General features: G+C 18.0%; 1 protein-coding gene across 1 annotated transcript; it reads right to left on the reverse strand.

The window, feature by feature from the left end:
- Positions 1-139: 139 nt before the first annotated feature.
- LOC107992909 (uncharacterized) lies at positions 140-26,298 on the reverse strand. The gene is made up of 3 exons (XM_062072075.1): positions 20,521-26,298; positions 18,789-19,854; positions 140-1,113 (listed from the first exon to the last, which is right to left on the reverse strand). Exons 1-2 carry the CDS (start codon positions 21,099-21,101, stop codon positions 19,800-19,802), a joined length of 636 nt encoding a protein of 211 aa, XP_061928059.1. The 5' UTR covers positions 21,102-26,298; the 3' UTR covers positions 140-1,113; positions 18,789-19,799.
- Positions 26,299-26,489: the final 191 nt, after the last annotated feature.

Genomic DNA, 26,489 nt, shown 5'->3' on the forward strand with positions numbered 1-26,489 from the left:
ATTTTTCTTTTCTTTTTTTTCTTCAGCTTTTCTTTTCCAGGTGTTCTTTTTCACGATCTTTTTCTTTTTTCTTTCTTCTTTCAGTCACTACACTCGTTTTTTCAGCTGTTTTTGTCAATTCTCTCTCTCTCTCTCTCTCTCTCTCTCTCTCTCTCTCTCTCTCTCTCTCTCTCTCTCTCTCTCTCTCTCTCTCTCTCTCTCTCTCTCTCTCTCTCTCTCTCTCTCTCTCTCTCTCTCTCTCTCTCTCTCTCTTTCCCCTCACTTCCACTTCTCCTCTCCTCTCCCCGCCTTCCTCTCTCGTTCTCCTTCTTCTTCTTCTTCTTCTTCTTCTTCTTCTTCTTCTTCTTCTTTTTCTTCTTCTTCTTCTTCTTCTCCTTCTTCTTCTTCTTTTTATACTATTTCCATTTATATATACACACACACATTCTCTCTCTCTCTCTCTCTTTTGCTTCTTTGCTTGTAAAAATTTTTATCAATCTTTTTAAATCTAAATTAGTCACTTTCTGTGAACGATATTCTTCTAGAATTAGAAGAAACACAATCGATTTTGAATGAAAGTTATAGAAAAAAGACTCAATAATAATTCTGACACTATATCTGTTTCACTTTCATTCGTTCTTTTCTTGGTCTTTGTCACCAATGTTTTATCACTTTCTTCATATATTCTTCTAAGAGAGAGAGAGAGAGAGAGAGAGAAAGTCCTCCGAACCTTGTTTAGTTCAAGGACTTCTAAACGTCTTCTCACTCGTTTCTCCTCGTTTCGATGTGGATGTATCTCTTTTTCCTTCATACGAAAAAATAACTCTTATTTACAGACACTGAGCTTTTTTCTTTTTCACTCTCTCTCTCTCCCTTTTTATTACACGATCTACAAATGTGTACACCTGCTTTTCAATATCCTTTTTTTGTTCAATTGTTTTCGTTCCTAAGTTTTTTTCTGTCCTTTTAATTAGCTTTATCAATTTTCAATAACAATGTGTATAGTTCTCTTTTTTCGTATTCTACTGTTCTGTTACTTCACTTGTTTTTCCAAACTGCAAAATTCACTTTTTAAAAAAATCAATCCTCATTCGATTCCATTATTAATTCCCATAATCCTTATGATGTGAATGTCTGAAAGCAAACAATAAGCAATTACATTATTATTTAATATTTACTATTGATATTATATTATATTTAATATTTATCAATCAATTTTAAATTTATTTATTTTTTAAGAAAAGAAAAATAATCATAAATTCTTGCAATGTAATATTAAAAAACTTTTGAAACTTTAATTTTTAAGAACAAGAATTAAGTCAGTTATATTATAAATATAATTCACATTGTGTTTTGTAAATATTTATAGTTATTTATAAATATTTGTTAATATAAAATCATAAATGATTAATAGTTTTATTTTATAATTTATTTTCTTATTTATTATTTTCTTTATTTTTTCTAAAAATATTCATATAATATTATCTTTGAATGATTGATTCTAGAAATTAAAACAAACTCAAAAGTTGATGTAAATTGATATTTATTTAAGTTATAAATAACTTCTTACTAAAATTCGTATTAGATGAAGTAAAATAAAAACAGAATGTGTAACGGAAACCACGCAGTCTCACACTATTCTATATTACTTGGTAAAAAATATTCAGACATCTTTAAAATGTAATAACTTCTTTAAAATACTAATATTTCAAAATTGAATCGAACCATTTAAGTTTTCTTGAGAATTTAGAATTAGTTTATTAGATGTATAAGTTTACTAGACATGAAAAAATTTTAAATTTTAAAAAATTTTAAATCTAAAAAAAATGTTTGAAAAAAGTAACGAATGTTAAATATAATAATATGATATAATTATATAATATAATATTTAATATAATAATTAAATATAAAAATAATTTCGAAGGGAGATAAATTTAAAAAATTGCATCATATTTTAATATATTTGCAAAATATGCTAAAATATTAATAAAGGAAACATTAAAAAAGAAAAAATTTGCAGAAAATAAGAAAGATATCTACAGAATAATAAAACTATATGATACAAAAAATTAAAAAATTGTTTCGTTATAAAAAAAATTAAGATTCGAATCATATATTTTTATTAAAGAAATTGAAATTTTTATGTACTTAAAAGAACTTTCATAATCAAGAAAAATATTCTTTAATAGTAAGCTTGATGTTTAAATATTTAATATTTAATTATAATTTAAACAATTTATTAAAATAAATAAAATATTTATTATAAAAATTTTAAAAAAACATTTTATTTGATAATGAATTAAAATTTGAATTTTTTTATCATACAATATAAAATTTGAATTTTTTTAAATAAAAAAAAATAATTTGTATAAAAAAGAGTGGACGAAAATTTTAAATCTCTGTAATTATTAAATTTGAATCATGAAAATTTAATATGATATTTGATAATAACTTCTGTATGCAGTCTACAATTTATAGAATGTATACTGATATAAGAAGAATTTATAAATATTCTATAAAATTTAATAGAAATTTAATTGAAAAAATAAATATTTGAAATAATTAAAATTTTTCAAAAAAAATAATATTAAAATCAATAATATTAGCATCAAATTCCGATTTTATCAAATTCAAACATTTATAAACATTTATTATAAACATTTATTATTTAAATAAAAATATAACAATATAATGAAATTAATTTATTTTTTTTATCTTATCAAAAAAACATTATCTTACAAAAATATGATCTGAAATTGAAATATAGATAATAAATAAATAATAATAAAAAAATATATCAAAAAACTTCAAGAAATCATAAACAATCGCAGATATTAAAATATATTCTATATTATTTAAAATTTTATTTCTTATATAATTTATTTTTTATCAATATACATCAATACACAAAGTTGTTTTATAGTTCATTAAATTCTTATATATAATTACATAAGAATTTTATATAATTTAAACTTATATATTTACTTATATATTAATAAATATTATCGATTAATTATTTAATTCGTTTAATTTTCATTTAAAAGTATTATAGTTTGTAAACATATTTTTTATGACGAATGCATATATATATATATACTATAAATATATATAATAATATGTTCTTTTTGATATAATAATAAATAAATAATTTTTTAAAACAATGTAATCATTTACAATAAAATGATCCTTTATATAAAATTTAAATTGATAAAAAGAATAGGATAAAACTATTATTATTACTATTATTAGATTTTGATATAACTATTACTACAATATTCTTTTGTATATTATATAATATTTTATTTAATAATATTTTCTTATATGATGAAAAAATAAAAAATGAACGTCGTTTCTTTCGAAAATAAAATATTCTAATTAATATTCTTTTTAAATATTTTTAATATTTAAATATAATAAATAAATTTTCAGAAAAATTTAAGAAATACGCTTAAACGAAATACAATAGCCTTCTTCTAAAATATTCGATAAATTATGCTTTATAATGTTAATCCTCTTACTTTCAAAATATGTCATAAGTAAGTTACCGAATAAGTGTCGACGGTAAACGTGTCACCTATTATTAGACATGTTGTTTCCGCATACGCGCACGTAGGATATGTTATGTACAGGCTTATTTAATGAAAAGAAAAATAATATAATTTAACTATGTAATACTAATTTTTCATTAGTTTTAAAATAAGTTTAATCTTATTCGAAATTGAATTATTTCAAAATTTACAGTATTCTTTTTATATTTTATATATCATATTTTATATGATTATATAGATGTAATATAATATATATAAATATTATATTATTATTAATATTTATATTATTATTCATTATACATACATATATATATTATAAGAGGATTATTGATTATATTATTAAATAATTGAAATTTTAATAATAATATTTATGCTACAGAATGTTAATTAATAATTAATTTAGAAATAATTATACTTACAGTTTGAGATATTCGTTCAAAATGTAAACATTCACATTATATATATTTGAATTTGTCCTGAAATCGCCTAAAAATATATACTACCATTTAAAAAAATCGAAATAATTTGGAATTTTTGCATTCAATACATTTTTAACATTTACATTGAAGTAAAACTTTTTTTGAAATTGTTAATGATGTAGTCTTTGTGGCCTATTCAAACACATTTTTTTATAAGAATATTGGAAGTATATCTCAAAAATCGTGAAGATAAATCTAAATTTTAAATTATTCTATATATTATATATTGTATATATATTTTATATATTATCTATTATTTAATAAATCTATTATTTAAATATTATAAAAAAATTATAGTTCTAATTGAAGCCGTTAAATTCATCGAAATGAATTTTAAAAGATGTCATGAGATAAATATAGAATTTATTAAATTTAATTTTTCAATTTCGAATATTTATTAGTTTCTGAGAAATTAAGTTTTATTATTATTAAAAAAAACTTTCAATATCAAATATAAAATCTGTTTATATCTGTTTGTATCTGTAATGTAAGACAGTCAATGTTGCTTAACGGAAAAAAGAATTGTTTAGGTTAGGCTAAATTTTTTCAAGATGAAGGTCACTGTAAAAACATATATCAATCACATATTTTTTGTTTCTAATTCTTATATAAAAAATTATATAATCATAATAATATAATAATAATATAAAAATTTAATATATCGCTTAGCATTAAAAATAGCACAATTTAAAAATTTAAATTTTATAAAAGAGACTTTTTAAAATTGACATTTTTGAAAATATTAAATAGAGATATTATTATTATTTATATTATTAAGTTATTTATAATTATTATTTATTATAATTATAATATAATTTATTATAATTATTATTTATTATTATTTATAATTATTATTATTTATATTATTGTGTTTTTTTATATAATAAAAATAAACATATAAATAGATTTTGAATTTAATTTCTTTTCTTTCCTTTTGCTTTCAAAAACAAATTTCTAATTTTTTAATAATATAGTATATCAATGTCAAATAGCAATATAATACCGAAATTTTTTTTTAACATTTCGGAATAAATATTTAAAATTAAAATGTTATATTTTGAATCCATTCCTATTTCTTCAGCTCGTTTATATTTTAATTATTCGATACCAAATTATCTAAATTACTATTTATTTATTATTGATTTATTCATTTTTAAAAAATTATTTTAAAATTAAAATTTTAAAATCAAAAGTGCAAAAAAACTATTTTCTTCCTAATTTCAATAATTTTTAAATATATTATAGAAAACAAAATTTTAAACTTTTTCATATATTTATAATTAGAAATCGGCCGTTATATTATATTAATTTTATCTATATATATATATATATATATATATGAAAAAATACATATCAAAATGCAACTACCATTTATTAATTATTTACATTGTATAACACGTTAGGATAATGTAATGGATAATATTAAAAATATATAATGGATCAGCTGATATCACTTAATATATATCTGTCTATAGAAAAATCTATCTTTTTTCAGATCCGCGGAATTTAAAAAGAAATATAAAACAATTCTTGATCGAAATTATAATAACTGATATTACAATAGATATTAATTACGAAACTGATTATGATTGTAATTTTAATCATTATAATTTTGGTTGTTTTATATATCATTTTTATAGTATTGTTTTATATTTTATTTTTATATTTCGCGAATTAATGGAATGCCCATTTATAAATAAATATTAATAATATTTGTGATAATAAAATATGATAAATTTTAAAAACAAAATGTCCATTTTGTTTGATATCCATTGAAATCAAGATATTTGAAACCAATCACAATTTATAAGAAAGTAATTTCTCATTTATTATAAGTAAAATTAATTATGTTTTTTGATCTATTTATTATACGTATTAGTTGTCTGCTATCATAATATGTTTATATTAATAAAAGATAAATGGCATTCGTCTGCTTATACATGCTTACATACGTTCTTATGAACATTGCCACTAAATTATAGATGAAGTTCTAATATATAAATAATTATATTTTTTTTTGCAAATATTTTGAAAATTAAGATTGACTACCAATTATATATAATAAAAAGTTGTTGAGAATATCTTTTTTTATAATATATTTAAAAATTATCAATAAATAAAAAATTAAATAAACAAGCAGTTTGAATTATGAAAAATAATTCAAAAATTAACATATTTGATTAATAATTAATGAAATAGATTAGTTTGATTAATGAAAATTAATTGATTAATGAAATAGAAATATATATAAAACAAAAAAGTAAATGATTTCATTATAAAGATTATCAAATATATCACTATTAAAGAATTATCATGGATAAATTACATAAAATTATATATATCAATAAACAGAATAGGAAAAAACAAATCGTAAAAAACTATTTAAAAAAAATTTTTGACTTTTAAACATTATTTTCATAAATGAATCAAAAATTTAATATGCATTATAAATTTGCATTACATGGAAAAATAAATTATGTCGAAAATCTAACGAAGAAATGAAGATATCAAAAATAAAATCAAAAATGAAATTTGAAGGAAAATATTATATAGTCTGCATATTAATTTTTAGTGTAAATCATCTTTATAAATGAAAAGATGGATAAAACGATTAAATATTTTAATTTGTGCTCCAACAGTGACTCTCGGTCACCATTTGAGTTAATGCCATAACTCTTCGGCACCACTTGGATTAATGCGACAACTTGAACGGCAACAATATTTATTTATGTTTGATTTTTTTAGAATATTATTTCATAAATAGATTCCTAAGCTCTTTACATATAAACTTATGAGATATAGAATAATATATTGTTAAATGGTTAGATTTTTTATCTCAAATTAAATTGTAATCGCCGATCGGACGATATCCTCAGTTAGTCTGAGTTTGACAATAGAATAGAAATTATTTTCAAAGTTTTTGATTTTTGTAAACATGGGATACGATAATGAAATTAGTTCAAATGAAGATGAGTTTGATTTTTTGTTATTGAAACGAAATTACTTCTATTCATAAAGAAATTAACGATAGAGAAAACAATAATAAACATGGAGATGAAATAAGAAATATAAAAAGGCGAAAAATAAGAATAATAAATAGTGAATGTGAAAGCAATAGTTCAAGTGAAGATATCACAGAAGACACAGAAAATCCAAATGGATAACATGCACAAAATCGGAAAATATTCAAGAAGAATATAATTTGCAGTAAGCAAAAAATCTGCGTAATATCTTCGAATATAAATGAACCATTAGATTTTTTAAAACTATTTTTTACTGATGAATTTATTAATAGAATAGTGCGCAAAACAAATAATGCAATAAAAAAATTAGAAGGAAAAGTACTATTGCTCTGACAAACCAAGGATGCATCTTGCTAATTGCTTCATAAAATATCACACAAAATAACAATATAGATTTTCAATAAATATATTCAATAAATTTTTTTTCTTTATATGTAAAGATATATAAAATATTAAAAGTTTTGCGTTAATTTGTGTGAAATCATAAATTAGCTGTAAGAAATTTGAACGCACCGAACGCGCGCATCCGAATCGTCTGGAGTTATTGGTTCGACCGAGCGAAACAGACATGGAGTGTAGAGTTAAAAAATAATTTAAAATACAGAAAAACTAAATCTTTTAAATAATTTTAAATTTTATGCAATGCTTTGAAAATATATATTATGAAGAGTTATTTAGAATTATTTAAAAATAATATAAATTTATCACAATCATTTTTTCATTTATTGTACATGTATCATGAATTGGAAAAGAAATTAAATTCTAATACAAAACAATTGAAGACTACGATATAAAAATGGGCAAATATTTCAAAAGAATTTTACGAAAAATTGACATAATCAATCTCATATTAAGAACAGTCGAAAATAATCGTAAATATTTTACACATTAAAATATATACTTTTTTTTTATGAATAATAATAATATTTTTTATTTTTCATATATAATTGACATTTTCTGTACATTTTTAAATATAATTTAAAAATTTTTAAATTTAATTTTTTTATTACAAATAAAATTTTTTATTCATAATCAATAAATATATGATATACAATTTTGAGTGATTTAGTATATGTATTTGAAATCCAAAATACAAATACTTAAAATAAAAATATATTAATAAACTTTATTTCTAAAAAAAACTTTAATTTTAAATTCATTTAACAATAATTTTTATGATAAACATTACGATTTTGAGTGATATTTACTTATTTTATTTATTTTTAGAATAATTATATAATATAATTATATTTTTAAAAAGCTCCATTAATAAATTGATAAGACATGAAGGAATCATAAGAAAAAAAAGGATAAATTATCTGACATTTTAACAATTTTAGATCTAAAATTTTAATTTTGAATATTAATTTATTAATTTCTGAGATATTATTAAAAAAACTTTTAATGTTATATATTGAAAGTTATGTAGAGATTATTAAATATAGATTATTAAATATATTTATTATAATATAATAATTATAATATTATAATAATTATATTATTAATACATTGTTGCTTTTGTCTATCTAAATGTTATTAATACAATAACTTCACTATTGTATTAATATTAATTGTATAAAACATATCATCATTAAATATCGAATAACTAATAATGTTTATCAACTTCATATTTATCTAAATATCTTATTTATCAAAAATTTCAAAAAATTAAATACATCTTATCAAAAATAATATTAAATATTAAAAATAGAAAAAAACTTATGTGCAGATAAAAGTATTTAACATGCAAATATAGTAATTGCTATTATTTTAAGCACGCTTCAAATAGAAGCAATTCCATAATATATTGGATTAAATTACAATACATAAAGTTACAATAGATAAAAATAAAAGCTTCCTTAAGAGAATTATTAATATTATGATTTTTCATAATAGCATAATTCAAAATTTTATATACAATATTCTATAAATAGAAAGCCGACTTAATGATGACCTTTTATAGGTGATTGTATTAATCATGTTTGTATAGTTAGAATTTAAAGTATAGTACTGAAAATTTTTCGTTAATATTTCAGAAAATAATAAATATCTCAAAATAAAATTTTTGGAGTTCATTCCTATTTTTTATTAATATAATATATAAATAATCAATAATGATAAATAATAATGATTTAATATTTTTTTACATCAAAATACTACATATATAAAACTTATAAACGAAAAATAATTAACACATTATCTTTTTTCAATTAATTTTATTTTGTAAATCATCATATATAAAAATTTTACTAATTCAATCAAAATATATATTAGGATGTATATCCTAGAGAATATCTTAGAATATCTTTGTATTTATAATAAAATTAAAAAAGATGTGATACTATGTAAAATAATAAGTCAAAAATGTAAAATAGAAGATTTTTTATTTAAAGTTCTATTTTTGAAATAAGATTTCAGAATTTAATGTAATTTTAGTAAATGTTCAAATGAATAATAATAAATGAACAATATAAAAATAATATAAAATATAGAAAAAATTTTCTTATTTAAATTTTTGTTTTTCAGAAAATTGAATTTGAATATTAATCAAAAATTAATTAATTTAATAAATTTTCAAATTCAATGAAAATATATTTAGAAATGAAAAAGATTGATTCTACATTATCAAATTATTTATAGAATCATTCATATAAAATTATTTTTTTCTTTGTCATATTATAAATATTAAATTCTATATAATAAAAAATTACATTTATTAATCTTATTATTATTATTTAAAATATATAAAAGAATTATTTTTGAATGTATTATTATTAATATTTTGATAGTAATAATCAAAACTAAATAAATATATAAAATTTTAATTTAAAACAATTTATTATTTATTTCATATTCATGTAGAATAAAAAACGTTTTGTACATAGTAAAACAAAAACATAGATAGATAATATAGAATGTTACGTATATTATAATTAATATTTTATTTTTCGAAAAACTATAAAACTCAATTGTTGTGTCAATTATTATTTTGCCTGATACAAATTTCATTCATAGAATCAGTTTTATACTGATTCATTTACTCTCAATAAATATTTAAGTTTTTTTCGATCCTATTATTTATTTTATAATTTATTATTTATTTTAATATTAATAAAGATTTGAACATGCTTTTATATATTTAAAATTATATTTACTATTTTAGTGAAATTTAACATTTCCTGCACTATTAATCAATTAATGATATTGAAAGAGTATTATACTTATTATTGAATTTCATTTTTAATACTCATTCTTTATTGGATATAAACGAAAACTTTCAGCATATTATTCTAAAATTTTGAATGATTAAATATCGATCTAAATTTTTATATTTTTTATAATGTATTTAAAATCATCATTATTTAAAATTTTTTAGAATATATAAATTTTTTATAATTTATTAGAATATGACATTATTTTTTGATACATACTTTTTCAATATATTTTTTATCATTTCTCACAAATTTTGTTTTAGAATTTAGAAATGACTTTGTAGATATATTAATCAATTATATTGCCAATTTAATATAATAAATTTATACTATATAGTGTAATATAGCTCTGTAAAATGATTGAATCACCATTATATTTAATTTTTTTGATATTACGTAATGAAATAGATTAATTTTTTCTTATGAAATATCAGAAATAATCATCTAATAAAATGCAATTAATTATATGCATATACATCTGACAAAATTATTGATCAATGGAATTTATATTTTTTTGTAAAATATTGTAAAAAACTACAACTTATACATTTTTTTTCTTTTAAATAACACAAAAATTAATTTTTGTATTATTTAAGTCGACTATTTAATAATTATCTTTATAATTTGTATCTTAATAATAAGAAAGCAACCAATGATACAATTTATGAAATAATATATTTCGTTTTATAAGATAATAATTTTGAATAGCTTCCTAAAAATTTAGAAAATGACTGACAAATTTTTAACGTATTTTTTTCAACTTATTACATTAAACACATTGTACTAATAAAATATTTCTCTTCAGGATATGCTTTTTAATAATAATATAATGTTTTTTATTAAATAAAATATAATAAATTAATTTCTTATACGATTCTGATCATTAAAATCCAAAAATTTCTATTTATGATTTTTAATTATTAATCCTAATTTGGAAAATATTAATATGATAAGCGAAAACTAAAACAAATATGAAATAAATTATATTTCAAAAATTATACTTGTATTCAGTTTTGTTTGTATATTAATTACTATATTAATTATATATATACATATATATATATATGATATAATAAGTATAACATATAATATATAAATATCACTAAGTTAATATAATAGGAAAAAAAGATATTAAAAAATTATTTATATATTTCTAAATAACTGAATTTATTAAAATAGCTTAAATTATTTTTTAAAAAAATATATATATATTATAATGAAAATTTTATTAATTATTTATTAATTATTATTATTAATTATTACGTATAATAATTTAATTTTTAATTTTAAAATTCATTAATTTGAAAATAATATAATAAAAATTTATATAAAAATGTATACAAATTAAAATAACAAAATTACAAAAAATGATATTCTATAAATACAAAAAAGAATTCTGAGTTAAATTAATATAATTTTTAAATATATATATATTCTATTTAAATAATAATACATATATATATTCTATTTAAATAAATAAGATCAAAACAATAGTAATAAATTTGTATTTATTTTATTATATTATTTTAACTTTAGAAAGCATATTTACAAAAATAAAAAAAAATAATTATGAATCTTAGCTAAAAATATAAAAAATATTTAATAAAATTAAATATTTATATTATAAAATTCTATTTTAATAAAAAGAAAAAAAATAGTTTATAAGATAATATTATATTACTTAATTCTGATGAAATATATATATGTATATTTTAGTTTATTTAATAATAATTAATATTTTATAAAATTGTAAATAAATATTTGTTTGTAAATATTTTAATTTAACAAAATATAACAAATATTTTTAACTCAATTTTTCGAATCATATAACTATTTCATTTTTAAATAGCAAATATATATATATATTAAAAATTATTTTTTATATAATTATATGTACATATATATATATATAATAACATTATATGTATACATACATACATATATATACATATATATATACGTATATATACGTATATATGTATATATGTATATATATATATATATGTATATATGTATATATATATATATATGTATATATTTATATATATAATAACATTATATGTATACATACATACATATATATACATATATATATACATATATATATAGAATATTTTATATTTTAATTTATATATGTATAAAATGCATATACATGTAATGTAAAATATTTATTTATAATTATTTATAAAGTTTATTGACATATATAAAAAATATATATATATATTTTATAATATAATATAATTAAATATTTTAAAATTATAAAATAAAAAAATATAAATAAAATGTTTGTGATTATCATTGCTAAATAGAATAAATTTATTTTTATATATCAATAATTAATATTAATATCAATATCAATATTAATTTATATTAATTTATTATTGTTTAAAATAATAAAATATAATAAATTTTTTAAATTGAAACGTTATATTTTTATATTTTATATTTAACATCTTTATTAGAATGTTAAAATATTTTATGAATATACAAAAGCATGTACTACATATTTTGATATATATTATTGCGAATATTTATTTAATTATAAAATTTTAAGTAAATTTATTTTGATTTTCCAATATTTATATATAATATAAATAATAAGAATATAATATAAATAATAAAGAAAAAACAAAAGAATTATGTTTTCAATTCAATTTATTTTCTAACTTGAAATAAAAATTATTTATAATTTATTTATTTTACTAAAATTATTATTACTCTAATATTTTAAAAGAAGCATACTTTTATATGCATGAAATATATTTTTATATAACTATGCTTCTTAGAAGTATAGTTATAGAATTTTTTTAATAAAATACATATTTAGAAAAACATGCATGAATTTCCTATCTCATCATAATCTTAATATATCTAATATATATATATATATATATATATATATATATATATATATATATAATATATCTAAATTTATACATTAATCATAATATATTTGATATTACACATAAACCTCTTTAATTATTAATCAATTTTATTTAATTTTAATTATTAATTTATTAATTAATATCTAATTAATAAATAAAATAATAACTGTAAAAAATGATAACAATATTAAATACTATATTTTTAAATAAGTAATATTTTCTACGATATTTCATATAATATATTGTGAAAATATAATATATTATTATTTTAATATAAAGATATAATTATATATATAGTATAATAAATTAAATCAATTATGATAAGTATTAAGTATTATGACAAAAATTATTTGCTATACATATATTTCTTAATTGTATCATTATTTACTTTTCATTATGAAAAAGAAAGATATCACAATTTTAAATACAAAGAAAGATATATTAATATATATTTGAAAATAATATATATATATATATATATATACATACACACACATATATATGATTTATTCAATGAAACAGATAAAAATATAATATTATAAAAATTATAAAAATTAATAACATAATCTTATCAAAAATTAATTTCTAAGTTTCAAAATGAAATACATACTTTTTTTATTGGTATTTTCATAATTTTAATATGACTTTTATAATACTTCAACATTATGCTTATAATTAATAACAAAACATAATAACAATAATTTTTATTTTAATTACATAATTAAATTAAATATTATAATTACATAATTTTTATGAAAACAGATTTGATTTGAAAATAATTTTAGTAATAGATTAAATAAATTTTTGTAATTATTTTTTAATTATGATTCAGCAAATTTATTAAAATTTAATATTTTTTTTAAAACTAATTTAATTTAGTGTTAAAAAAATTTAACACTAATTTAAAAAACTAAATTTTTATTTTATAATAATTAAATAAAATCATATATTTATTATATATATCATAAAAAATAATATTTAATTATATTATATATTTAAATTAATGTTACATTTTCAATAAAATTATCAATACTATAATTTAAATGAAAATATAATGTATAATGTTTTAAAATATTGAAATATTAAAATAATAAATATAAAATATTTTATTAATACTATAGTAAATAATTTTGCTTTTAATGATACATTTTTATTTTTTTTAATAATTTAAAAAAAAATTCTCTCCGATAATATTTTCTTTCAAATCAAATTAAAATCAATTATTTTATTAAAATTTATATTATTGCTTTCATATATGTTTTAAAATTAGATTATATAAAAATATGTATATATAAATTTTATATATATCATGTATAAAATATGTATATCTATATTTTATTTATATGTCTTTTAATGTTCTTTTATTAGTTTTTATTAATTTTAAATTATTAAATTAATTTTTATTAAATCATTTATGAGTTTGATTAATATCCAATTTGATGAGACGAGAAAGAAATAAAATACAATTTATTCTAATCTCCAAAATATCAATGCAGATAAGATATATGCAAGTATGTATGTTTGTGTGTGTGTGTGTGTCAATTAATTTATAAGAATAATAAATTTGAGAAAAGATGTTTATTGATAGAATGCAACAAATTTTTCATTATTTTGGAAAAAAAAATCATTTGATTTTTGAATTAGAAAAATCTCACTTTATTTCTTTATTTAATTTTATTTTATCTTCATTTTTATTATTTAATTTAAGATTATTGTTATAAATACTTTTATAATTATTATTTTAATATAATTTAATAGATATACATTTTTTTTCAAACATTACAAACATTGAAACAATTTAAAAAGATCAAAAACTTCATTACATTTTCCATTTTTCCATTTTTCATTTATTTTTTTTTTTATCAAAGAATTCAAAAAAATAAGATCAAAAAATCATTAAAAAGTAATTTAAAAAAATTTCAAAGAATAAATATTATATGATTTCTTAATTTAAAAGAACAATTTTTAATTATTAAAAATTTAATTCAAAATAATTAAAAAAAAAGATTAATATTTAAATATTTAAATATTTAAATATTTAAAATGACAAAGTAATATACAAGATATTATATGAATTTATATTTATATTAAATTAATTATATTAATAATATATTATATTATGTAAAATATAAATTCATAATTTTATTGATTAGTTAGTTAATTGATTTCATAGATTAGTTTTAATGCATAACAACTAGAAATAGCATAATATAATAATATTTTAATAATAATTAATCATTAATCATATTAAATGAGTTTTATAATATGCAGAATGATTTCATACATTTGTATCGTAATATCCAACAACATTATCTGTTAAAATTTTTTGTATATAATTTCATATTTACAATACAGATAATATATTTAATATTTTACTTATTAATAATATAAATAGATTATTTATATTAATAAATGTATTCTTAATATAAATTATTATATTATATTATCAATTATATTATTAAATAATCTATTTTTGTTATATTTTAATTATTAATATTAGCTAGAGTTAGATAATTAGATATTATAATAAAATATTAAAACGATTTGAATAATAAAACTACTAACTCAATCACTTGTATTTATGATGTAAAAAGATGTAATTAGATTTTAGATTACATTATAAATATAAATTTATAATGGAAAAAATATATAAAATATAAAAAAAAGAATTACATTAATTATAAATATAATAATATTATATACAAAAGTTATATATATGTGTTATATAAGTTGTATATACACATACATGTTCAATCAATTTAATTGTTTAAAAAAAAAAATAATTTTAATAAATGAAATGTATTATTTCTTCATAGTTTAGATTATTAATGTAGTTTATTTTTTTAACAATTCTATTAATAATTTGAATAAAGATTAAATTTAATTACACACCATACGCGCGCGCGCACACACACATATACACACATAGCTGCTCAACAAAAGAATAAATTACATTAATAACTATGAAAATATTATTATATATCATTTTTTTTAGATTAAAACATCAAAAATATATTGTAAGAAAGAAAAATTTAATTGATAAAATTATTTATATATCTATAGTATTATCTATATAATACTGTATATAATACTGTGTATTATCTATATAAAATTTAGATTGATATATCTTTCTATGCAATTACATAAAATTTTAAATTGTAATATGCATATTAAAAAAATAGTTTCTATATTATAATAATAATATATACTACTTACTATATAATATATACTATATAGAATTATAATAATATATAATAATAGAATTATAATTATAGAATTATAATTAGTAGATCAAAATTTTATAATATTAAATTATTTTTTATATATATAACATATTTTACAAAAAATTAATAATTATATATTATTGAATATTACACAACATGTTTTTGTTCCTGAAAGAACTTTGGGCTAATATTATAATTATAATTTTTTTATTTAATAACTAATTTAATAATTTTTATTTAATAAAAATAAAATTTAATAAAATTTAATAAAAATAAAATTACAATGATGACTAATAAACTACAACTATCATAAAAATACATTTTATAATTCTAGAATTTATAAAAAACATTAATATTACTAAATGGAAACTGATATTTAATAAATTTTATAATTAATTAAGATATAAATATAGATATATTATATATTATAATTATTTAATTATTAACATAAAAATAAAAGAATATTATAATTAATAAACATAAATACAAAGATATAAATATACAACTTTTAAAAATTAATATAATTATCAAGTTAATTTCAATCATAATTTGCATCAATCACAAGTGATAATAAATTTTGCATTATTCATTGCATTAAACATTAAGTTATTTGCATTAAACAATTCAAATATTATAGATTATACATCACATAAAAAATGAAAAGGTGAAATATAATTATATAATAATTCTATATGCCATCACTAATAATAGATTTATTTAAAAATACAAAATAAGAAAACACAACATTAAATATCATATAATATAAATATAGCAATATTATTGATTATTCTCATTGCAATATTTTTTTTATAGTTTACAATCATATTAATTAATGTTATTATTATTACACAATTGTAAATAATATAAATTCATATTCCAAAATATTTAAAACAAATATTTAAAACAAAAATATTGATACATACATTATTATACAATAATTATAAAATAACAATTGAAATTAAAAAAAATATATATCACTTTTATGTCACATCTTAATAATTTTTATTTTATAATTTCTCTTAATTTTTAAAATTTTAATTTCAAATTCATATTAATTAATTATCTTTATTTTATTTTTTTATTAATTTAAAATTTATAAAAATTATTATATATTGTTTTTGCATTGTATTTGTATTTAAAAAAAAAATTTTTTTTAATTTAAAAAAATTATTTAATATTTAATATTTTAAAATATGATTTTTATTTAAATAAATATTTAAATTAAAAATTAAAAATATATAAAAATTAAGTCTTTAATATTAATATTTAAAAAGTTAAACATTTTTATTTCCTAATAACTATTATTTTATATTAATAATATTTACATTAAATATTATAATATAATTATTATTTTTAAATTAAATCATATTTAATACTTTTCAAATATTAATACATATAGCAATATATTTAAAGCAATATATGATTTTATTTATACATATATTTTTTTATATGTATCTAATATAATGTATATATAATATATCTTTATAATATATCTAATTAAAGAATAAAATATTCTTTATTATATATTCTTTATTAATGTTCTTTATTTGATTTTATATTTCCATTTTTAGATAAAATATAAATTTCATACAAAATTTGTTAATAATTTAAAACATTTAAATTTTATATTAGATCAGATCTATTTATGAATAATAAATAATATAATAAATAAACAGTTTTAATATAATAAATAAACATGGATTTCAAAGCATTGATGTACAATTATATATATATAAATGAAAATAAATATAATGTATTCATATTTTGTTTTTTCCCTTATTAACATGTATTGATAATAAAAATAATAAATATAAATTATAATTAAGAAAAAAAGACAAGATAATTAACAATATTTGAGGTTAAGTTGTAACGATCAGTAACCTAACCTAAAATTTTATTTATTTTTGCATGTATTATGATTATAAAATTGAAGTTTTAATTAAGAAAAAATAAAAAAGAAAAAAATGAATTTAAAAAAATGATTAATAAAGATAATTATATATAAATATAAACACATTAAAAATAATGAAAGTTATTAGTCATTATTTTCAGTTCATTTATTTTCTTACGTACGATTCTCGCAATATGTAATGTAATAATATTTTTATATTTTGAAAATAAAATGATAAAGTAAAAATAAAATAAATAAATTTTTTCATTTATAAATTCTTTTAAATCATGTTGTAATGTAACATTAAAACATAAAATATATTTCATTTCAATTACTATTTTTTCGTTTTACATTCTGCTTTCTTTCTTTTTATTTTTTTTTATCTCTAATTGGTTAAAATATATACATTGCAAGAACAAATAATTATATATACATACATATGCGCGGGCGCGTGCGCATACATAAATGCACACACATATGTATGCATATATATGCATACCGTACACTTTTTTTAATATAAATACTATAAATTAAAATTTTGACTCACCAGGTATTTTTCATTGTTAGACACTTGATTAAATACTGTCAAACATTCCACTAAATGTACAAAACACGGATATTTCTTAATAACTTGTCAGTACATACACTGTCTTAATTTCTTTCTTTAACTTAACAAAATCACACAATTTTCAACACTTATTCTTTCTCAAGATTCTTGAATCGCCGTAAAGAAACGTGTTTGACACCTTTTTCTTTGGTCAACAAGGTATGCGATAATGAAAAAATAAACAGATCGTGATCATAAAATTAATTATACTTATAATAAAATTCCTATCAGAGAAGACATTAAAAAATTTTCTTGAAATAAGTTCAACGTATGATTTTCACGCCCTTCAAGTGCCGACCATATTTCACACGTGGACACTTGTATCTTTTCGTGAATACGAGCGGTTAAAATGTCGGACTCCCACGCCACCACCTTCAGACAATTACACGTAACGGTTGACACTATAAAAACACCGTATCAATGACACTATGTGCACAGTACACAGTATAGCACAATTATTTCAAATTATCAGCGGTATAAAAGAATATCGAAAGAACGAGAAACAGCATGCGTATCACGATCACTCCGTTCATTCGTTCGATTAGTCACCTGTTATAAGTAGACAGATTGACCCTTTTCCTTATTAAATTTTTACTTTTTTTTTATATTAGATAAATTTTATCATTGAAGTATAATACACTTCTGATACACTTCTGAGTATTCGCATCTTTATTGCAAAAAGCGATAACGTATTCTTTATTAAACACAGAACACTAAAGAATAATAAACGTAAGCACGATGAAAGATGAAAAAAGTCAATGGCTACCGTTTGTTTTCTTTCATTCGTTCGTTTGCTTGTTCGTTCAACTGCGAATACGTTGAATCGGGCTTAATCGGGTCAAATCGGCTCAATTCAGGTTATGGCCATCGAGGAGTCGGGCATGCTTTGCATGACGCGGCCCGACGACAGGTATATCACGTGGTTCGTCGCGTCCTTTCTCAGCCGCAACGTCACTGATATAGTTCTGTGGCGATCCTCCTACACTTGCCACCAGAGGGATTCACACTAAAAACAAAATTCTCGCAAACATTCATTTAATTATTCTTTCTTAAAAATATATCTTCTGAATTGTCTATAAATTCTCACATTTAAGGTAGCCTGTCCTTTTAATAGGTGTTGTCGAATTTAATAGTAATCTCAGGATGGAAGACTGCATTACTTTTTTTTTTTTTTTTTTGCTTTTCTAATATTACAAATTCGTGATTTTAAATAAATAAGAGAATTGTATTTTTAGTAAATCCCTTTAGTGGCAAGTGTAAAAGGAGAATCGCCACAGTTCTTTTCAGTTTGACTCGCTCGAGACACACATTAAATAAGTCAGTGTTTAGAGCTTGTCGATGACAATGAATTAAGCGCTCCAACGTGTCTCTGGATTATTGGTATGATTGAAACATATACACTATAGGGTAATTCTCTTGCTACTTATTTCAAAGACAATGCCACCGATCACATCACAGCGATAATATATATATATATATATATATATATATATATATATATATAATTTATCAGACTGATCTTTGATATCAAAGAATGATATCGAGGTAATTCTGTGTGTGTGTGTGTGTGAGAGAGATATGTAAGATAAAAATAAAAGTGTAATCAGCCTCACAACCTTTGAGTTAACTAGCGGGAGAATCACCCTGTAGTTAGACGTGCTGCTGCATATACCACGTCGTGTTCTGGCGCCGTCGGCGCTGCTGCTGCGGACGGAGAAGGTCGGAGTAATAAAACTGGCTGACACCCCCGCGAAAGCGCTGCAATGAACTCGTCCGGTTTGTAGGGTCAAAAGCACCGTGGCAAAATAATAACAGAACGCAGTCGCCACCACCGTCGACGTCGTATGAGCTAAAGAGACAGCAACAATCGTAATTACCGTCACAATCGACCTTTTTTAAATAAGTTGTTGTTGTCGCTGTCTTATTGCTGTTATCGTTTCTACAGTTGCCGCCGCCGCCGCGAGAAAAACGGCGCGACGCCCCGACGCGGCGGAAAGTTGTCAAAACAGCACAACGTCGCGTGCTACCACTGCTTCTACTGCTGCTGCTGCTACCACTACTACTACTACTACTGCTAACGCTGTTCCACCTTCTCCTTCTCCTCCTTCTCCTCCTCCTTCTTTTCCTTCTACTACTGTTGTTGTTGCTATTGTTGCTGCTCTTGCTGGTGGTTGTTCGCGGCCGCGGGTTTTGGCGGGTTTCCACGAGCGACGAGCGCGCACACCACTGGCACACACCGCGGCCGCCGTGCATTCACCTCGTCCTCACACTTTGCGCCACTGCTGCCGTTACCGTCACTATCGCTGCTGCCACTACCACTTTTAATGTTATTATTTTCGCCTTTGTTCTTAATATTGTATTTTCCGTTTTTATTTTCGATATGTTTCTTCGACAAAACTTTATTATTTTGTGATGTCGCGATCGGTTTTTATAAGAATTTCCTCGTGCACTGAAACGAGACCAAAAATCGTTTCGCCACGCTACTTTTTGACACGTATTAAGATTACACACCCTTAAACTAACCTTGTCACCTTTGAAACAAACAATTGCAAATATCGACTCACAAAATAATGTATACAAACTGTTCAACGTCCTTACACTGAACACGAGATTTGTATCCCCTAATCGCGGAGATACCGCATCACTTTCACGGGCGAACATGGAGCTCGATCCATGCCGAGTGTTTTGTAAAATGTCCGCATCTCCGTTTTGTGGCGCTTCTGATCTGTCGTCTTCTGTCTCTTAATACTTTCACCTTTTCCATGTGGTTTTTGCTTACTACTCAGGTTTACCAACTTCTATATAATGTTTTTATGTAATTTTAAAATAAATATTTTAGATGTTACGTATATACCATTTCATTTTATATAATTTTTATTAATATTAATTATTTTACTAAAATTATATAAATTCAGAATTAATGTTTACTTAATTTTACACAAATTATTGTGTAAAGTATTATTCATAATTCATATAATATCATAGACTAGGTTATTTTAATCTTGCAAAGTATTAAATCAATAAAAAATTTTAATTCAAATATTCTTGTCTATAAATAAATTTTAAATATATAATATATATATATGTATGTATATGTATTATATATATTTTTAAGTTTTAATAAATTTTTAATATTTAAATATTTTTTTATAATAAAAATTTAAAAACATTTAAAATAAGATTATATGAATATTATTAATATTACAATATAACAATATAATTTATAAAATTTAATATTTATAATATGATTTATGTATATATTACTAATATATAATAATAAAATCAAATTTTAAATCGATTCTAAAAACAATTCATCAACAAATAAATAAAATTTATAAAATATGAAGTCAATTTACACAAATAAATTTTTATCATATTTATATATATATGTAATATATAGAGTATACATATATAATAATTTCATTGTATTTATATATATATATGAAATAAAATAAAAAAATAATTGATAAATCATATGAAAAAATAAATTAAAAAAATTTAATAAATTTAATAAATTAAAAAATAAATTATTAATAAAAAAATTTATTTTAACTAATTGTGAATTATGAAATTTATATTTAAAATTTCTTAATATTAAATTTAAGAATTTATTGATCTTTCATATTTTAAATTTAAAAAAATAATTTTTTTTAAGTTAATATTAATATCAAATATAATTATAATCAATATCAAATATAAATTTTTGTATCCTTAATTTATTATTTGAAAATACTAACTTTTTATGATTTTAATATATTATATTTATAATAATGTGATGAATGCTATAAATAATATCATATTAAAAATAAAATACATAATAATTAATATTTAAAAATTAATTAAAAATTCATAATAATTTATATATACTTTACTTATATAAATACAAAATACAAATACAAATACAAAATAAATCTTAAATAATAATCATAAATAGACGCCATTATAATCTTTCAATGAATTATTACTTACAATTATTTACTAAAAATTAATATTATTTATATATACTTTGATTTATAAATATTTTTTGAAATAAATAAGATATATAAAATATTATTTTAATTAATTATTTTTTCTATTAAAATATACAAGTATAACTTCAACTTTATTTTTTTTTCCTCAAAATCTTTTTTTGAATAATCATTAAATTCAAAAAAAATTATGTAATTCATAATTATGTATATTCATAATCCAAATGATTTCCTGTTTCACTTTATTGTAACTTAATGAATATAAAAAAGAAAATCAAACAAAATATATTACTATTAATGAGATATATAGTAATGTAATGATATTAATTAAAAAAAGATAATTTTTATATATCATAAATATAGAGTATAAAAATATCATTATATTAAATGCTTAGATGGTTAGATTCAATAATAAATTATATTAAATAATGAATTTATTCTGCAAATAAAAAGCTTATTATTAATATATTATATATAATTTTATGTAAAATATTTATAGATAATTATATAATAGTTATGACATAAATAAATATAATATTTTTATTATATTTTAATTCTGCTGGATATTTATTTTTATAATCTTAGGATTGTTTATTACATATATTATATGTTTATATTTTTATTTTATATATTAGTACCCGTAATATAAATATGTGAGATTAATGCAAATATGATATTTTAAAATATATAAAAAAATTAATGCATATAAATTCAATATTATTAATAAAAAGCAATAATAATAATTGTATTTGTTTGAAAACAAAAAACAAAAATAGAAAAATTTTTATATCAGATTTTACATATTTTCACTATTTATTATAGCTATCTAAAAATTATCTAATATTATATATATATATATATACCTTTAAATAAATAGATATATAGATATATATTATATATAACAAAAATATTATGGAGTATTATAAAATATATATACAGAATTTATCATCTTGTTTTATATGATTGCTATTATTGATAATAAAAAATTTTTCAGATAAAATTAAATGGATTCAAAAAAAAAATTAATTTTTATGTTATTATTTTTTTTTTAAGTGAATACATAGAAAATATGAAAATCATGAATGTTTTTTTAAATAGATAAATAAATTATTTTTTATTGTATTAGTTATTTTTTAGTATATTATTTGATATAAAAAATGTTATATATATGTATATATATATAAAATATTCTCTATAAAAATATTAATTCATTTATGTCCAAACATCATTTGTTTAGAAAATATTTTAATTTGTTAAAAATTAAAATTATAATTTAGTATATAAAAAACAAGGAATATACAAAGCAATATTCCATTTATATTCTCTTTGTCTTTAAAATTGTCGTTATCTTTAAAATCTTGAAAATATTAAAATATTTTTTAAAAGTACATGATTTTATTTAAAAAAATATTAATAAATTTTATATATCCTCTAAACATCCACTTACAAAAAATTAAAACTCTTCCTAAAAATTAAATTTAATTTCATTTAAATTTAATTTCATTTCTATGTGAAATTTTTATTATGAATAATGATAAAAAATGAAGCAAATATTTAATAAAAAATTTGATATATTAATATCTCTGATGTATTTTCTATAGAAAAAAACATTCTATAACACTTATTATAATTCTGATCTAAAAAAATAAAAGTATTGCACAATACAGTACAATAATATACTTAAAATATGTAAAATTCTATCCTGAGATAAAAATGACCAATTTTAGAAAATTTGTCTATTTCTTATTTCAAATAATTATAATATTTTAAGTACAACAATTATCTCATTCATATATTTAACTATAAAACTAGTTATTTAGAAATATAAAATTGGTTGTTGGCATGCAAGCTCATGATATTTTTATACCCTGCATATATTTTTCGATACAAAATAAATTAATTTTATTTTTTAATTTTTTTATTATAATTTGATATTTTTTTAAATAAAATAAAACGAAATTTAAAAATTGAAGTAATTAATAACTAATACAATACATATTGTGCAGTTCACTGAACTTTATTTATTAGATAAATGATCCTTGATTGAAATAAATTTGATGCTGCTTAACAATGCTATATATGCTATATACTGAATTTCATGATTATCAAAAAAATAAAGCAATTTTATTATTACTTTTTCTATTAAAATCTATTTCCAACATTATGTTAATGAAATGCTTATATTAGATTTACTTCTTATAATATATATTTCTAATAAATATTTCTAAAATAATGGAAAAATATATATTTTATATATTTATTTTTATTTTCATAAACATGGAAAAAGAAAAGATTAAGATATTCTGATGTCATTAATTATATGCAAAAGATCATGCATATTAGAGAGAAGAAACTTGACTCATATCAAGTTTTTGTCTTAATTATTTTTTGTCTTATTTGCAAAGAATAAAAATTTCAAGTATTATATTTGCAAAGTTTAAATAAAGTTTAACAGATGGATACTGAAAAACCAATAAGTAAGTAAATATTTCAATAAAAGTTAAATTAAATAAAAATTAAATAAATATAAAAAATAAATTAAATAAATCATTCTTTATATATAACTAAATAAAGAAAAAGAAAATATTTATATATTAGTATGTATATCTAACATTAAAAATTCTCAAAATTCAATGTATTCTTTTATATAATTTTTTGTATATGGAATTTTGAATATTCTTAAAATGTCTTGAAAATTTAAATGGATAATTGTTTTTAGTTATTTATTTTTGAAGAAATAAGAAATTTATCTAGAAAATAATTTAGAAGAATACAAGTATTTTTCATTTATTGATGCAAATAGTAACTTCTAACAATTAAATATAAAAATGAATATATTAAAAAAAAATTCAAAAAATTTTCCATTCCAATTAATAGTAATGAAATTATTTTCATCCAAAATATTAATATATTTATAAAAAACTTTTAAAAGATTAATTTTGAAGATTAAAAATTGGTTTAAATACAAAAATATATAGTTAAAGTTATGACCAATTGAAATTTATATTATATGAAATAAAATAGTGAAACTCCTATATTGCATTTTATTTCTGTTTTACTTTATTTAATTTAATTTTTATACTTATTATAACTTAATAAATAAATTTTAATATTTTTGTGTGTTAACTTTTGCATATTTTGTATGTTTTTTTTTTTTTAGTTTTAAAATAAACTTTCCAAAGATATCTCACAAATATATTATTAATCCACATACATCTAACATATGTATTATTATATATATAATTATCAGTTCTAAAACAACGATTTATATCATTAAAAAACGATCACTTCTAAAAATTTTATATTTTAACTAAAATATTAAAATATTAAGTAAAATATCAAATGTTCCTGATAATTTAAAATAAATCTAATACATTAGCAATAAAACTAATTGATAATAATACTAATTTTATTAGTATTTCAAAACCATTAAAATTGATATCTCTTTGATATTGAAGATAATTTCCAAATCAATAATAAAAAAAAAATATTTTAATTATTAAATTTTGGAATCTAAATTTCCACTACTATTTATATTAAAATATAAATTTATAATCCATTGTAAAATTTATAATACATTAAATAAACTAAATATTAATAGACTTATTTTAAATATATATCCAAAATTTAATTAATTATATTAATTACAAATTTATAGATATTATGAATTTTA

Source organism: Apis cerana, linkage group LG2 (genome assembly GCF_029169275.1).
Source record: "Apis cerana isolate GH-2021 linkage group LG2, AcerK_1.0, whole genome shotgun sequence".
NCBI classification, from domain to species: domain Eukaryota; kingdom Metazoa; phylum Arthropoda; class Insecta; order Hymenoptera; family Apidae; genus Apis; species Apis cerana.

Coding starts and splice junctions, on each gene's coding strand:
- LOC107992909 (XM_062072075.1), bottom strand. CDS start 21,101: ATGCACGGCGGCCGCGGTGTGTGCCAGTGGTGTGCGCGCTCGTCGCTC. Junction 19,855..20,520: donor CGGCGCCAGAACACGACGTG/GTATATGCAGCA, acceptor TTTTGTTTTTAG/TGTGAATCCCTCTGGTGGCA.